General features: G+C 39.7%; 1 protein-coding gene across 1 annotated transcript in view; it reads left to right on the top strand.

Moving 5' to 3' along the window:
- Window positions 1–17651, top strand: part of LOC128857118 (ras-related protein Rap-2b) — a 143060-nt gene that overhangs the window by 123724 nt on the left and 1685 nt on the right. The window contains exon 4 of the mRNA XM_054092694.1: window positions 8506–8703. Coding sequence (XP_053948669.1) covers window positions 8506–8703 — 198 coding nt within the window. The remainder of the gene's footprint in view (window positions 1–8505; window positions 8704–17651) is intronic.

The raw sequence follows: 17651 nt of genomic DNA, 5'->3' as shown, positions 1-17651 counted from the left end.
GAGTATTTACGGTAAGATTTCAGAGTAGAGGAGAGGACCACACCCTGAGGAGTGTCCCTAGCTGTATGCCTAGTGATAGTCGTCATAATTCGTTTCTGTCTAGAAGATATTTTTTTATTACCTTTTCTGTTTTTGTTGACTCTCGTATTCAAGTTAAGGTTCTTTGGCTCAGTAAAGAGAAATTTCAGAAGCAAGTAAACAGTTCTGACAATGCAGAGATGTCTGCGTTTTTGTAAAAACTAAAACCGCTAGATGGGTCACAGGTTGCGATATATGGAAAAATCGTACGCCGCATAAATACAGTAGAATGTCCAAAAAAAATGTTTTTCTTGCTGATGGCCAAAAAAAAAAAAAAAAAAAAAAAAAATTGTTCTCTAACCAAAAAAACTAGAAACCGATATTTTTATTTTTTTGTTTCTTCTATTTTTTATTTCATATTTGCTATTTATTTTTTCTATTTTTTTATGTAATATTTTTAATATTGAAAATGATGAAGTCAGTCTTACTCTGCCACAGAAATATCATATTTTTCCTGCCGGGTTGTATTGCATACACACGCATTTATGTAGATGGAAAAGTAAATCTCTAAAGCGACCAGGCAGTTGCTTGCAGGCAAACTTTTTCCACTCAACAGTGTTGCATTGAATTTCCCCTCTAATTGATTCGTATGCATTCATGGCTTTACTCACTTTTTTCGCAAAATTAAAATTCCAGTTTTTTCATTTTCTGCAGTTGCTCCACTTTAGTTGGCAGATGGTTTTGTTTTTCATAACTCAAACTGGGATCAAAAAAGTATTTGACTTTTATATACGTATGTATGTATGTGCTTTAAACCAGCTCATATTTGATATCACGTTTGCTGTGATTGATGAATGAAGTGAAGAGTGTTGAGAGAACTGATGTTCAATAAAGAAAAAAAGGCGATGCGTATAAGATATGTAGGTACTCCAGCATATTATGTTCAGTTCACAGCCTCGTAAGAGGATATAAGCATGTGAATACTTAGACAATAAATCGTGCACTGTGTTGGCAGGTTGTTATGAGATCAACGGCCGCTGACTGACAAAGAAGCAACTCAATGACTTCAATTAATTCTGGAGTTCTGAATGGCATAGGATTGTGCTCATATCATTTAGTCAATTTACCTTTTTTCAATCTTCGCAATATTTGTCATGGTAATTTTTTTTTCGGCCTCGGTAGTCTAGCGTAATTGTACTAGCCTGCCATCCCAGAGGTTATGGGTTCGAATCTCACGTATAGCACGGTCCTCGCACTTTTCCAAATTTACCTACTTTCCCTGTTTCTTAAAAACACAAAAAAAATCTCATTCATCAAACCCAAAAACTTATCCTTTCCTTCCTTTCCATCCTTACGCCCGCACAATAGTCAGCGCATTATTTGCATTGTGGCTGCTAAAACAAAGAAAAAGACACAGTTACATACTGCATCAGTGGCGCCAGCAAGAGGAAGCGGGCAGCCGCGGTGATAGCGCAGACGCACTTAAAATTTAGCCAAGTCCTCACCCTTCTGTGCGGTCCTTCTGGCAGAAAAATGTAAAACACAGATGGCGCTCCGAGCAATAAGAAGGCGTTGTCATTTTTTTCCTTAGCCGAAACCGTTACTTGGCGCGATGCCGAAAACTACATCACAGAAGAAAAAACTTAAAACTGTAAATTGTCGAACTAAGTCGGTGAGACTTTACAAAGAAATTGGAGGATCTGATCCTTGGTGTTTTGGGGCTTATTAACCTAAATGCACTTTAGTAATCTAGAATTTTCATTTCTGCTTCTTCTTCTTTGTCTTTTATTATAAGCTTCTTGACTGATTTTCTACATGCAATAAAAATTATATTTCATTAGACGAGTAAACATAAAATACATCAAAATCACAGTTCTAATATAATAAAATAGAAATAAAATATAATAAAAAGAATTTTATGTGCCTTCTATTGACGTAGATACCCAGCTCTCCTTCCATCGTTTTGGAGCTCTTCCCGGTACACGTCTTCCGTTTGGCTTAAAATCTCTAGCAATCCTTGTTATTCGATCGCTGGGTGCCCTTGTGCTACTCGTATAGTCAGCCCAAGCTCCCCTTCTAGTCCTTGCAAGTTTAACAATGTCAGCAACTTTCGTTTCCTCCTTATTGTTTCATTTCTTGCGTAATCTAGAGCAGTTTTTCCTGCGCTGGATCGTAAAATTTGCATTTCCGTAGTGCGCTGTTTTTTTATGGTCTCTATTCCATAGGTCAGAATGGATCGTATCACAGATTTGTATATTCAGGTTTTATCTCCCGTTCTTAAGTACTAATTCCTCTACATTATGTTTCTAAGGCATTCTGATACCTTGCCCACTTGATCGCATCTTTCTCGCACTTCTTTAATAATGCTGCTGTCACTGAAGATCTCCATCCCGAGGTATTTAAACTTAATCACTTGTTGAATGGCAGTTCGAATTGAATTTAATTTAGCAAAATACTGCGACGATTTGGGCACTCCCATTCAGCTGCACTCCCATGCATTAATACTGCAATTAAAATTCGGACTTCATCTCATCTTATTTCATATGCCTTTCCAGATAAAGATTTAAGCTCACTACCCATTTACGGATATGGAATTTTCTCTCCGTATGAATCGATCTTCCGATAAGCCTTAGATTAGATTAGATTAGATTTGTGGGGGGTTGGACCAGTCCAAGCACTAAATCAGGAGACCATTGTAATACACCCGGATAGAATTCAGTAGAAAGAATAGAGATAGGAAAGATAAAAAGCGGATGGTAAAACGGATAAATTACTTTGAGGTCACTCTACCACAAATCTCTTGGATCTCGTTGATGAGTTTTAAGAGATCCGGAAGAGGAAGAGTATGAACTTTGTCCATACTCAGTGTATCGCAACCCAATATCCTAAGTCTGATTCTGGAAAATGCACGACAGCTACAGAGAAAATGCTCTGCAGTGTCGTCATTCTCAAGACAAGATAAGCATATCGGGCTGTCTACGACCCCCATGGTAGCCATATGCTGACCACAGACGTTGTGCCCTGTGATTACACCCACCAGTATTCTCAGGTCCTTTCTGCTGAGTTTTAGGAGAAAGGTGGCTGTTTTCCTGTTTGGTTCTTTCACAAAGCGCTTTGCTACTCTGCACGAGTTCAACTCAGACCAACGACCTCTGTAGGTAGACCTCATGAAGTCGTCAATCCATAGTTGAATCGATGCGGAGTTGACAGCTAGAAAGGGTTCAAGGCCGAGTGGCATACTTGCAGAGCCTTCATTTGCCAATTTATCAGCTAACTCGTTCCCTGTAATACAACAATGGCCAGGCACCCAAATAAGACTAACTTTGTTGGGTTTTGCAACTGTGGCTGCTGTTTTGTCTTACATTCACCGACTAACTTCGAAGAGCAGCGTGGGACTAGCAAGGGCTTTCAGTGCAGCTTGACTGTCACTACAAATTCCAATACTGTTGCCCCGCCACTTTTTCTGAATTAGCCAGTACGCCACATTCAAGATGGCATAGACTTCCGTAAGGAATACCGTGGCCATCTGTCCTGTGGCATAGGAGTACTTAGTGTCTTCGTCTAAGTACCATCCAGATCCGCTTCCATCACTGGTTTTGGATGCGTCGGTGTAGAAAGTGTGCTGATATCCCGTTAATAGGTTCTCTGGACTTAACTACTGATCTCTATCTGGGATCAAAACATCATACTTCCTACCGAAGCTAACCGGCATCGAGAAAAGTATGCACCGCTCCGACAACTGGTGGTATATCTGACAGTGGCCAGTGCTCACTTCATTTCCCCAGACTCCGTTTAACTTGAGCCTGTACGCCGCCTTCATTGCTTCCTTTCGAATTTGACGATATAGAGGTTGCAAGTTCAAAATGGCATTAAGGGCATCACCAGATGTCGTACTCATAGCACCTGTGATACCCAAGCACACACTTCTCTGTAGTCTGTTTAGGGGTTGTACTCTGGAATTAACCATTGTGGCTTTCCACCATACTACAGAGGCGTATTTAATAATGGGTCTAATCAGGGTGATGTACAGCCACTGTACTATTGCCGGTCTCAGACCAGATGTCTTGCCAAAGTTTCTCTTACACTGCCAGAAGACTTTTAAGTGTTCGAGAGGCCTTCTGCTCGACGTGCTTCTTTCAAGTAAGCTTACTTGCATTTACTTTTTATTCTCATGTTTTTCATTCTGCAATCCTTTTTTAAAGAGGTCATACTTCTGTTGTGTATGTACCGCCTGCGCTTGAATGAAAGCAATTAAACTAAGTACTTAAAACCCATTTTAATTGCTTACTAATGGCTGTGGTTGATAAGCGAAATCAGCTCGTGCGATAAGAAGCATCAAATGGTATGTGTGTCATTATCACTAATTTAGTATATTCAGTTAAATAAACACAGCACTTACACATACATACATACATCACCAGCTAAGTTGATGCCATCATATCGATCCGAGCAGTTAAGGGCACAAAATGTATAAATCAAGTGATTTCAGCGCTCTCCCGACCTTGACACAATTAATTAAAATGCATAAGAACGGCTGAAATATTGGGCCAGAGTCAAGTAGAGACTTAGAAAAAATTAGAGGAACATTATTAGAATAAAATTATTAGCGAAAATCAAGCCCCATTATTCTAAAGCCAGGCGTAAAAATGAATATTTATTAGCAAAGTGTGAATATTTTTATGAAAACTCAGTTTTCCAATGGATAAAAAAAGGATGACCAAGTTGCTTGAATTCCCAAATACATTTTTTTTGTATGTTTTCTAGTGTCCCCCCAATGACTACAGAATTTTTTATTTACTAATATTAAAAAAAATGTAAAACAAATTCTCATAAGGTACACAATTTTACCTGAAATGATAGCCAATATAGTTGCAGTAAATTTTTTGTGTACCAAATAAATGAATATTGTGAAATTCTCATATAACTCGCCACCAAAGCAAAATAATTGGCTTTTTTTTTTAATAAATGGAGCTTAACATATTTGTTGAGCCGAAAAAGGAACTAATATTTGTAGTCAAACAGCCTAAAATGTGTTGGCGTATGAAATGTTACTCATACGCCCGGGGGCGCGAAATTGCCTCTAAATTAGAAGTGACAAATTCACAGCCATGCACACTTTTCATGGCACAAAGAGCATGACATATGCCTCTAAAATACAAAATGTTCAAAATTAATGTCAAATATATACATATGTGTATGCATATATATATATATGTGTGTGTGTGGGTGTGTGTGTGTGCGGTTCCTAACTATAGCACAGGGACTTATTGACAAGTTTTGAGAATCTACGAGTATTTGCTTCTTATTTAATTTCATTTTCATATGCAAATATAGTTCATTCTACCACAAAAACGATGTACATCTAAGTTCCAAATTTTTTGCAATTAAAAATAAAAAGCATTCATTAAATTTTCAAACTTTTTCATCAGAATATTTAGAAAAATGTCTAGTGTCCAGGGCTATAGTCTATTGACATGATGAAGAGCAAGTCTGAAGCATATAGATTTTTGACAATTTCTGTTTTTTTTTTTTCATATAAAAAATGACGAGCTTCTTTTGTCTAAAGAAAATATACAAAAAAGGCCACAAAAAAATTTTGATATACAATAAAAAAATCTTCTTTTGAAGATGCAAATTAGCTGTGATGTGTATCAGGTCAGTCCATAAGTTCGTGCGTTTTTTAAAGGTGGTTTTAAATTAATAAAAAAGATGTTTAAAGTATTTATTAATCAATAACATATTTTTCTTCATTATTTCCAATATCTTCCCAACGTTTAGGCAAATTTTTAATTCCCTGCTCATAAAATATTTTGTCTTTGGAGCCAAAATACGCTTCGATATCCCTTTTTATAACTTCTTTTGAGAAGTAGTTCTTGTCACTCATATGGGATTGAAGTCCACGGAAAAGGTGATAATCACAAGGTGTAATATCCGGAGAATATGGTGGATGCGGCATTAGCTCCCATCCGAGCTCGTTCAGCTTGCCTAATGTTTGCCTTGCGGTATGAGGTCTTGCGTTGTCGTGGTGAAACAAAACTTTGCGTCTATTCACTAAAGATGTCTCTACCGTAGACTCGATTTCCCCACAAAAAGTTTTCCATGAAGACCTTTTTGCTTTCCTTATTTCTGTCTTAAATATTTTTAGTTTGTCATAATAAAGGTCCCATTCGTTTTCGCTTTGGGAGTGCTTGGCTCTGTTGAATGGTTTTCCTAAAATTCTTTTGTAGCTTTTTCAGTTCGGGTGACCACCAGGGTGGCTTGTTCTTCTCTCTATGCTTAGCTGCTGGATAAAGCTTATGCAGGGCTTGGTTGCAGCAATTAGTCAGTCTATTGACCATACCTTCTACTCAAATATGAACGAGACGTTATCAATAAAACGGTCCGCGGATGACATATGGCAAAAATAAATTTTTTGTTTTTTGGTAGGACTGTTATAAGCTTGCATGGCAAATTTCAGCGTGATATGTCACATAGTTTGTTTTCTGTGCTCCTGTAAACAAGTCAAGCTCGAGTGTGTTCTTCGAATTATCTTTTATGACTTCAATTGTCTCAAAATGTTTTCCACTGCTAGAAGGGTTGAAAGAGGGATCCGTGGACAAACGTTTTGATAGCTCTTGAGAATATCTTAGCCAGTTTGTTTGCCTAGGGTTGCTGAATTTTAGTACCTTAGGATGAATGACCTCTTCCTGGAGCGTGCATTCTATATATCTGTGATCAGAGAATGAGTGTGTATTGAGCACCCACCAATTCACTATTCAGCAGCATTTTAAGTATTTGGGAGTTTTATTCACATGTAGCGGTGATTCAACTTCTGCAGCCATCAATGCCGCCCACAAAACCTACTGCACCCACCTTAACTTGTTCATGTCCCAGCTATTGTCTAAAGCTACAAAGCTTACTATGTACAAGACCCTTATCCGACCAATCTTATCGTATAGGTGTGAGGTATGGACTCTTAAAGTGTGCGCTAATTGCTACCGTGAAAAGAAATATTCCAAAAAAATGTTTGGCCAATAAGTATGGATGATGGTACGTATTCCGAACTAAGCAATCTCACTTAGATGATGGTTAGGTCATGTTACCCGTATGCTTGCTGACTGTGTTGTGAAGAAAGCCATGACAGGAAAGCTAATGGGCGTAAAGACCAAAGGCAGATCGAGGAGCCGATGGATAAACGCAGTGGTACGCGATCTCACGGACTTGGGAATACGTAACTACGATGCAAAAGCGCAAGATCGCCCACTTTGGAGGTCTAAATTTCAAGAAAAACTATATACCTGAAGCAGTCCGAAACCTCATAAAATGATCGATCAAATAGGATTCTGATTTACATTATTTAGGCCTATTGTTATACTCTTTTCTATACTGAACCATTCAATATTACTAAGATTGAAGTCACCCAGAATAAAAAACTTGCCATTATAAGATGCTAGAGCTAGAAAATTATTCACATGCGCTTCATAAAGAGTACCAACACCTGACAGAGGAATATATGACGTGCAAATCAAGATTTTTGAAACACCATTCACATTCAGTTACCTAGCAAAAATACGTCAGATTTGTAACTTTTTTTTCGTTAAGGGATCGCTTTGCTGTTGCATTTGCTGCTGCTTTGCTTTGGTCCTTTTGAACCTTTCGGTTGTCTACGTCGACTTTTCACCTTAGTCGTAGTGGCGCTGAGTAATGCATGGAATTCTCTCGAAGAAGTAACTATTCGGAAATTTAATTAAACTATACAAGTAAAAAAGGGAATTTGAAATCATTTATCTTAATCTTTGAGCAAGTAAATTTTTTTCAATGAATGCGTGCAAATGTTCTTGTATGTAGAATAGTAAAAGTGTGTGTGTGTGTGTGTGTGTGTACGCATATAAATCTTTTCTAAAGCTTCTTGTAATTGGATTTAATAAAGTCAAACTTATTCGAACTTACAACCTGCGGTTATTGCAAACTTAATTACTACGATAACAAAATTACAGCAACAATTTACCAACGTTCGTTTTCTTCTGCCTGGCTCGCCCTCAGAGTATGCACTTGACAACCAAGTATAGGTGAAAAACCGAAAAGAAAACCATGTGTATGTGTGTGTCTGTAGGTATGCAAAACTTGCTCCTCGCTCCCAACTCTGGCAAAGTCAAAGTAAAATTTAATTCACTAACGAGATTGCATAGAAATTGTTTGTCTTCATATTGGTTGTGTACTCGCATTTAAAACAAAACAAATTAAAAAAAGTTTTTTTTTTTTGCTTTCATAATGGCCCACTACTTCGATGGTATTGTTTTAATGTAAAGCCAAAGCAAAATCGCATTACTGTTTTTTTTATACATAAAATATGTGCATAACTAGGGGAAACAATAAAAATATGTAAATTTTACTTTATCTACCACTATATTCTCTTTCTCTTCTGCTTTGTTTCTTTTCTCGGTGCTTGCGTTTTTTTCCACCTACTTTGTTTCACCATTGCGTCCATGTGCCTTCCGGCCGGCGTAGTTTCCTGCTATGCGCGCCCTCTCCATTTCATCGGCAGATGCTTTCATTCTGGTCTATGATGTCACCGACGCGTCCACATTCGAGGAGATTCGCATGATACGCGACCAAATACACGAGACCAAAGCGACAACAGCTGTGCCCATTGTGGTGGTTGGCAACAAAATTGACCTGGTCGCTGAGAAGGATGATGGGCGGGAGGTGAGTGAAAGATATTCAATGAATTTAAAAAGAAAAAGCAATAAATACGTAAATATTTCACTGTTTTACATTAATCTACAATCGCAGAAATATTCAATTTTAGCAGTTTTTATACAGAAAATGATAATCCATGAATAAACTCAAGTCGGCTCCAGTTTTTTAAATAAGAGGACTGCCTTTTAAATTTTGTGTGCAATAATGAAAGCACAGTAAAATAATAACAAAATGGTTTTATTGTTTTTCAAAATATTCTCATTGCAAGCCAATCCCCTTCAGCATTCAAATAACCAAATTTTCAAAGCACTTTTGCCACTCTGAAGTGGATACCTCCAAAACGAGCTGTTTAAAGGCTTCAACAGCCACTTCAGAAATTGAAAGACGTTGATCTCGCACTTTATTTCTGATGTGCGGACACAAAAATAAATCACTACGTGTCAAATCAGGGCAGCAAGGCGGATGACCCATTCAAATTGAAATTTGAAAAGGTCGAGCCAAGGAGCACCAGGAGATTTGGTGGCTCCTAAAACACTCAGGCTAAAAACCCCATTGTATTTAGAGCTCTGGAAAGAGGGTAGATAGTCAAGGAGAGAAGGAGGAGAATATTAGAGAAAGAGACAGAAAAGAATAGAGACAGAGATAAAGGTAGTAAGTCCTGTGAGAATTTTCCAGATTCTTTGGCAAATCTGTAATTATCCTCCAGTTTCAGAGAACAAATATTACTCATTCTCACGACATCGCAACCCAAAACTCGTAGCCGTGCTCTACCAAAGGCAGGGCATTCACAGAGAAAGTGCTCAGTGCTATTCGCCTCCTCCAAGCACGACAGGCACATTGGGTCCTCAATGATTCCAATGGTGGTCATATACTCACCCCATGAGTTATGTCCTGTAATAATACCGACCATGAACCGAACGTGTTTCCTTCCAAGTTTTAGTAGAAAGTTTGACAGTTTTCTGTTCGGACATGTCACAAAACACTTTGCAGTTCTGCAGCGTTCTAGACCGGACCGTCGCTCTTTATGTAAGTTTTATACACAATCGCTGATTCAATGTATGATTTCTGCAGAACTGATTCCGATTATTGGTTCTGGCCCTTGTGGGGGAACCGCTGATCCACGGTTGGCGAATTCAGCGACAATTTCGTTTCCTTGAACACCAGAGTGTCCTGGCACCCATATAAATACAAGCGTGTTCTGTCTACCGACAGAATTAAGCTTCTCCCTACATTCTTGAACAATCTTTGAGGTTCGCTTCGCGTTCTCCAGGGCCCTCAGTGCAGCCTGACTACTAATTCGATCAATTGAGTGCTCAAAAACTCTTTTGTGTGCGCCCCTACGTGAGAGCTGGCAGTGTCTTGATGAAATAATTGCCGATTGGTTTTCCTTAATTGGCTGTACTCAGTCGCTAGGCTGCCCGTTGCGGCCTCCAAGTGAACTCTGGCAAAACGAAGCTGCTGCTTTTTACCAGAAAATACAAACCTCCACACTTTAGACTTCCCAAAGTAAACAAACACGTTTTTCCGCTTTATTTCAAAGTTAAGAATCTTGGAGGGATACTTGACTCCAAACTCCATTGGAAGCTACACATTAAAAATCGGGTAAAGAAAGCCAGTATCGCTTTCTACTCCTGCAAATCTATAATCGGCAAAAATTGAATACTCAAGCCACAGGTCCTGCTTTGGATGTGTAACGTAGAGGATCTGGCAATTTGAACGTACGAATGTCTGGTTTGGTGGGCAGTGCTTCGGAAGGGCTATAATATCACTAAACTGGGGTTGGTGTAAAGAACTGCATGCATTGGCATCACCGAAGCGTATCGAACTTGTCCCAGTGCTGCCCCGAATGTTGTTCTGCACTTACTTCCCATCGACTTTTACGTTCCCATCGCTGCTGAAAGTGCAATCAGATTAAAGGAAGTTGGTCTCTGCAGGCAATCTCTCAACGGGCATGTAAAATTTTGGACAGTTAACACCATATTTCTCAGAACTTCGGACGGATCTCTCTATTAGCAAACTTGAGTTTGAGAGCCGTGCCTGGGCAATCAGGCCAAGTAGGCAGGATTGGAATTAGCGGAAAATCTGCGCCGAATCTGGTCGAATCGGCTGCAAGATGGGACCGGGAGTCGGAGCAGGGCTTTTACTTAAATCAGCTAATGTATCTATCTCCTTCATGCTGAACACTGCTAGTGTTTTTCAAGCAGAAGTCTTTGCGATCCAGCAGGCATGAAAAATATTTAGGAAATGTGGGAGCGAGGGAGGAATTAAAATTTTTTCCGATAGTCAAGCCACGATCAAAGCTCTAGCAACGCCATGCTGCAGATCTTAACTTGTCAACTCCTGTATGGAGTAGATCAAATCTCTTGGGTGTGTAGGTAACATTTCTCTGATCTGGGTTCCACATAGGACATAGGAACAAAGAGGTAAATGAAATTGCTTATGAGTTAGGCAAGAAGATATCGACTGAATTGGTCTCAGTGACCTCCTACCCGGTCATCGGCATCCCCCTGTCTGTTGTTAAATGTGAATTATACAACTTATATCTGAGGAAAGCCCAAAACCAACGGAGCTCCATTTTTTACGTGCCATTTTGACACTCCTGTGGCCCCAATACCATAGACGGAGGACTTGGAAAGTTATAGGAACTCCACGCCATTCAGTTTTCAAACGAGTAGCTGGGTTTACCGGTCATTAGATGATTGGCACACGCGCAGAAAAGCTAGGTTTACCATTTAATCCCCATTGCAGAAGTTGCAAGAACCTTTCAGAGAAGGAGACCGTTAAGCACTTTCTCTGTAAATGCCCGGGTTTAGCAGCTAAACGATTCAGGTCACGGGGCGCTCCTTTCTTCGACAGCCTGGCAGTTCGCCAGTTTAAATCCCATAAATCTTCTCCGCTACATGAAAAGCTCTGGCTGGCTGTAGATATCTTCCCATTGGATGTCTCAAAATGGTATCAAAACGGCGCTTTAGTGCTACTTGTGGTGTGCCAGAGGGGTATTTCAACCATTTTACCTACTTACCTAAGTTCACGTTTTTTTTAGCAGTTGCCCTACTGCCCACCAATACACTTGCCTTCTAAGCAGTACTGGATTTCGATTATTCACATAACAATCTGCTCATTACGCAAACGAGTTTCAATGTTGTTACTTTTATTGTGGTCATTGTTGTTGTTGTATTTATATGCATGTGCCAATTTGCACATAATTTGTATTTATTTCCATAAGTCACTTGTCCGCATACCCTTCACAAAAATGTGTATTTCGTTTATCGTTAAACGGTCAACTGGACCATTGGGATTTGTGAATCAGCACACAGCGGAAACTACCAACCAGTCCATTATTCAAAAACATTCATTTGATAGTCTATTCCTGGTGGAGTTCAAAATTTGCGCTGCATTTATGACATTCCAGCGACCTTTTGTGATAGCGACCACCCGTCGTACATTCCGTGAGTTTCCCTCCCTCTCTCTCTCTTTCTGTCTCTCTCACTTTTTCCCCCTTTCAACTGCCATTGAAATAATAAAATGCAAATTTTCGTTGCAGTACAGCGTTAAATTTATTTTTCTTTTCACTTTTACTGTAGCACTTGTTGTTGTAGTCGTAAAAAGTTTGAAACATCTACAAAATTTTTCAATATTCCTATAAACGGACTTACTTATCTGCTTATCCCGGTTTATTTAAACCCTTAACACAAAAACGACAATCACTGACGGATACTCGAACTTCTTAAAGGGGGTTAAGGATTGTAGACAAGTCTAAGTGAATTGATTGAAGTACCACTCTGGTGCTCTCCAAGTAGCACTAAAGTGCCGATACTATTTTGAGATTTCCGACGGGCAGACATCTACAGCCAGCCAGAGCTCCCGAAGTAATGGAGAAGGGATGGGACGGGATTTAGGTTGGTGCACTGCCACAGGCTATCGAAGAAAGGAGCACCCAGTGACCTTAATCGTTTGGTTCCTGAAGCCGGACGTTTACAGAGAAAGTGCTCAACAGTCTCCTTCTATGAAAGGTCCCCATTGATTGGTACACCTAGATTTTCCGATAGTCCAATGGCTGGTAAACACAGCTAGGAGTTTGAAAATTGAATGGTGTGGAGTTCCTGAAACTTCTTGAGTCCTCCGTCTACTGTACTGGGACTAAAGGGTTTTCGAATGACGTACATGAGGAAATGGAGCTCCATTTGATCTGCGCTTGCCTGAGAGATAAATTGTACAATTCCTATAAGAACAGTGAGTAGAGATGACCAAGTAGGAGACCAATTCAGTCGATCTCTTCCTGGCAAACTCATCAGCGATTTCATTTCCCTTTATGTTTTTATGTCCTAGAACCCTGATCAGAGAAATATTGTCTGTACACTTAAGAGATTTGAACTCCTCCTTACAGGAGTTGACCAGTTTTGATATGCTCCATGGTTTCGCCAGTGTATTATTCGCGGCTTAACTACCGGAAAAAATGTTTTCATCTCCCTCGTTTCCACGTTCCCTAAGCATTTTGCATGCCTGCAGGATCGAAAAGGCTTCTGCCTGAAAAACACTAGCAGTATTCGACAATTTTGAGGAAATATAAAGGATAAATTGGTTGATTTAGAGAAAACTTCTGGTCCGATTCCTGATTCCATCTTGGAGCCGTCAGTGAAGACAGAGGTACCAGCTTCGGTGCAGATTTCCCCCTCATTCCAATTCTGCCTACTTGGCCTGATAGCCCAGGCAAGACCCTCAAACTCCAGTTTGTAGATAGAGAGATCTATTCGAAGTTGCAGGACGGGCTTTAGAAACTGCAAGGTGGACGCGACAATGTTCGCGGGCGTGTGACCGGTGTGCAAGATGCAGCTTTTCTCAACGAGTTCGAACCATATACGGAAAATGCTAGCACGCGGCTGCTATAGAGCGCTTACATGGACCTATATAGTAACTATCTGTCTGGCAGGAACATAGTTTTTCGCTTCTCGACTTCAAGTGAGTGTAAGTGTAGTTTTCGAGCTACAACGATACTTGATGGCCACACCTCGTATGGGTTGGAAAATGATGGCGACTATATTGATAAGCGGCAGGCTAATAACCTACCCTGTCTGAAATCAAACAGATTAACGAAACCAACGCAAGACAAGTCTTGTCGAGGCCCTATGCTCCCGAGAGGAGTAAACAAGGAAAAAAAGTAAAATATTGATAAGCAACATTGCGGTACTTTCGGTTTGGAGTACTGGGGGAAAGTCCAATGCATCCTAAGAGACATTCAACATTCGATTAATTGCGCTCTAAATTGGAAGATCGTTTTGCTGATGTTGGTTTTAGGGATGCCGTTATTGATCGATGTTCTCTCGACGAGCCTCTTTTTAATAAAAAAAAAATTATTGAAAAATATTTAATGGTGTTTTATATTTATTACAATATATATTCTTAAGATAAAACGAGCCCATGATTCAATCTTTTTATTCCATTCCAGTTTTAATGGACAACAAGAAAAATAGTCTCAACTGGCCAATTTGTGGAGGTGCTCTCGTTTTGTCGCGGACTCTATGTGTTGCTCAATTGCGCGACTTTGTATGAGTATAAGTATGGCCCTCCTCTCCTCCCTCACTGTGAAGCGGAAGGAATAAATATAAATGAATATTCTAAGCCCTTAGACATCGCATTTAAAAACTTCTCTTCGTTTTGCATCCCCACTACCATTCATTACCTCGCATCTTTATGGGGGCGACTGCAAACCCTTTAGCTCACTACCCCACACACTTCGATACGCCACTGATGACAGCTGTTTAACATCCCCTCTCCCTTACGTTTCGTTCAAATTTCGTCAATATTGAAGAAGTTTCAATTTACTTTGGCATTTTTGCACCCTGCACGCTGCAATAAATTCCCTTCCATACGAGTAGGTTCCGGACTGGTTTTATATACTTTTTACGACTCTGTTGAAGTTTGCTCATTTGAAGGAAATAAACCAAAAATTGTATACACTGAGGGGCACTTATTTACGCCCTCTTTATTTCTCTGCACAAATTCATACATACACACAAATACATACAAAGTATTTATTTATTTTTTTTCTTTTCATTCAAAGTATTTATTTCTTTTTTTTCTTTTTTTTTTTGTATATGTAAAGGTATTTACGCATCTACCTACTCCAATGTATGTAGCACCAACTTCTGTTCTGAGTTGTATAAATGTGATAAATATGTATTTATATATTCTTGTCCGCTGGCATCTCTCACCCGAACCAAAAAGTCCTTTTCGCTTGATTTTGTGCAATGTCAGCAGATCTTTACACGCAATTGGTTTACTATAGACATACAACCCCCCTCGGACATCCATTATGTGTATATATAAATACTTTCTTTCATCACTTCAGCGCACTGGGTCAAACCGGTCACATTCAACTCCCACTCTCGCTTGAATACCCAAACACTGCCCATGATTTCGGTTACTGTTGCTCTTCAATCAATGTTAGCTCCTTTTTCTGTTTGGGTTTACTTTTTGCCCTAATTTTTCATTTCTTGTCTTCCCCTTTTCTTTCGTTTTTTTTCCTGCTGTTGTCTTGCTTGCTTCTTCCTCCTACCTACAAGAAGCTGCAGCTGTTTTTCGGTGGTTTTTCCTGTCACACGCTTCATTTCTCACTGGCCTTTCGATTTAGCAGACAACTTAACTTGGATTTCTTTTAATGCTTTATTTCTTCAATTATCTCTAAGACATTCGTGCCATAACGGTAAATATTTGAAGACAGCCTTCAAATGTATGTGGCTTGATTGATGTTCTTACATGAAATGGTATCGAAGTGGAGGATTTGTAGTTTAGTGGGAATTTAGTATCGCTACTTGAGTCTTCGCCTTAACATACTTTTATTTATTGCAGCTCATTACAAGGTAATAATATAATTATTAAATCCCTTTACTAGCCTTATAGGACTTGCTCACTCGAAGGTTGTCATGAAATGTCGCACATCTCTTAACGAGATGGCTGAGTCATTTCACCTGAAGGTAACATTGCTTCCTGGCCATTGTGACATTGAGGATAAGTGCAGAGCCGTTGAACTAGCGGAACTCGGCACCAAATTGATCGATGAGTACACAGACAATGATATAGGCATACATTTACAGACACGTAAGCTACTTATCTTTGAGGAAATTGTAAGAGGGACACTTGCAGAATCTCCCGGCAATTGCGGCTGGCTGTCAATTCTAAACGCACAGAAGCTCTGCTAAGCCGAAATAAGCAGGGACTTAGCACACTGATTTCAGTTATGCCCAGGCACGCCCACGCCCAGTTATAGGCAGGAATGCTTACGTCCTCTACCAGAGGATGGGTGTGCAAACACTAACTTCGGCAGAAGTTATCTAAATGAGGAAGAGGAAGCCAAGATCTCGCACCTTCTATGCGTACCTGTGTACTGCTCTATCCAGACGTAGATTTACCTTTTAGGTAGGCAATTTTTAAAGGAATCGGAAGATCTCAGTACTGTGGAAATCAGAGATCTTCTACAATTTTTGAAAAGTACACACTGGTTTTACGAGAGATAAGGACAAGTTCCCCACGCGGCATCACAATGGGCTATGAGCCTGAGGTTGTCACACAGCTTCAATCTAACCTAACCTATATTGCTCAAAGAATTTCGGCCTCGAGTTTCGCTATATCAAATTGAGTTGAACAAAGTGTTCAAGAGGTGTGACAGTTAAGTTCCGAATATTTAATTGTAACTCGGAAACTAGCAACGTATGTCTGTAAAATATAAGCGGAATTAGAAACTTTTTTGACTGACTATATATTTGTTGGCTGGTTGGTTAAAGGGATGATTCATCCCGAATCCATCTAACAAATCCGTACCATTTTGTTGCCACATCCTCGCTACCAAATTATTTAACGATTATTTACAATGACTATATCTGACCTATGCAGTTTAAAAACCTTATTAAGTTGTTGACGTCTAAGCCTAGCAGTTGTTCAAGACTTTCGGTTGGTTTACAACTATGACAGTGTGTGTTGTAAGGGATGCCCATTTTAGCTGCTTGCTCTCCAGAAAAGCCAGTAATCTCCGCCGTGAGTCTGCAGGCATCGCTTCGTTTCATGTTTATCAATGTTGGCGTTTGTTTGCGGTAGTAAATGGATCATTATATTCCTCTAACTTTTCCGGATGTCTGATCTCTCCATCTACATTGCACGATTCGTAGATATTTTAAGGAAGTTGCATTCTTTATTGCACCCAGCGGTGTGAATACCGATTCTGCAAGAATGTTATTCATGGCAGATCCAACTCTTGCTAGTTCATCTGCTTTTTCGTTTCTTTTTATTCTGCTAAGTATTTCGATATTTCTGCTTTGCCTACCCGTTATTCAGGGTTCAGTTTCCAGCTAAGCTTGGAGTGCAAGTTTACTCCAAGTACTTTACGCTGGATGAAATTGGGAGAGTTTGTGCATTAATTGTTGTTGTTGAAGTGGTTGAGCATTTCCACTGAAATAACCCTAATTAGTGACCAGCACCGTTTTAATACCACTGTCTCGTGTGATGATGTTTTTTTGTTCTAAGTCAGATCCATTTAGTGAGGTCCAAGTATAGCAGCAGATCCTTTATCTAGATGTCTGAGATCTCATTAATTTGCTGCAAGAAAGGCTTACCAAAAGAGTGGAGTCGTGCCTTAGCTAGCCCTGGACATTCACATAAGTAGTGGAAAAAACTTTCCTTCAACCCTTCCGATTGACAACTTCTGCAGATGGGATTGAAGGGTAGATTGAGTCTAGCTGCATGATCCCCTACTTTCCAATGGCCTGTAAGGGTTGCAGTGATGCGTGAGATATTTGGATGAGAACATCCTAACAGGTGATTCGTCCTTTGGATTTTGTATGACGGCCATGAGCTTTTTGTTGTAATACATGTAGTTATTTGCTTCCATCGTCTTTCGACCAAAGCATGATAGTGTGAAGCAATGGATGCTTTCAATGTGTTGAGTGGGGTGGAGACTGCCA

The sequence above is a fragment of the Anastrepha ludens genome, chromosome 3 (genome assembly GCF_028408465.1).
Source record: "Anastrepha ludens isolate Willacy chromosome 3, idAnaLude1.1, whole genome shotgun sequence".
NCBI lineage: Eukaryota > Metazoa > Arthropoda > Insecta > Diptera > Tephritidae > Anastrepha > Anastrepha ludens.
This window is presented reverse-complemented; position numbering and strand designations above follow the sequence as displayed.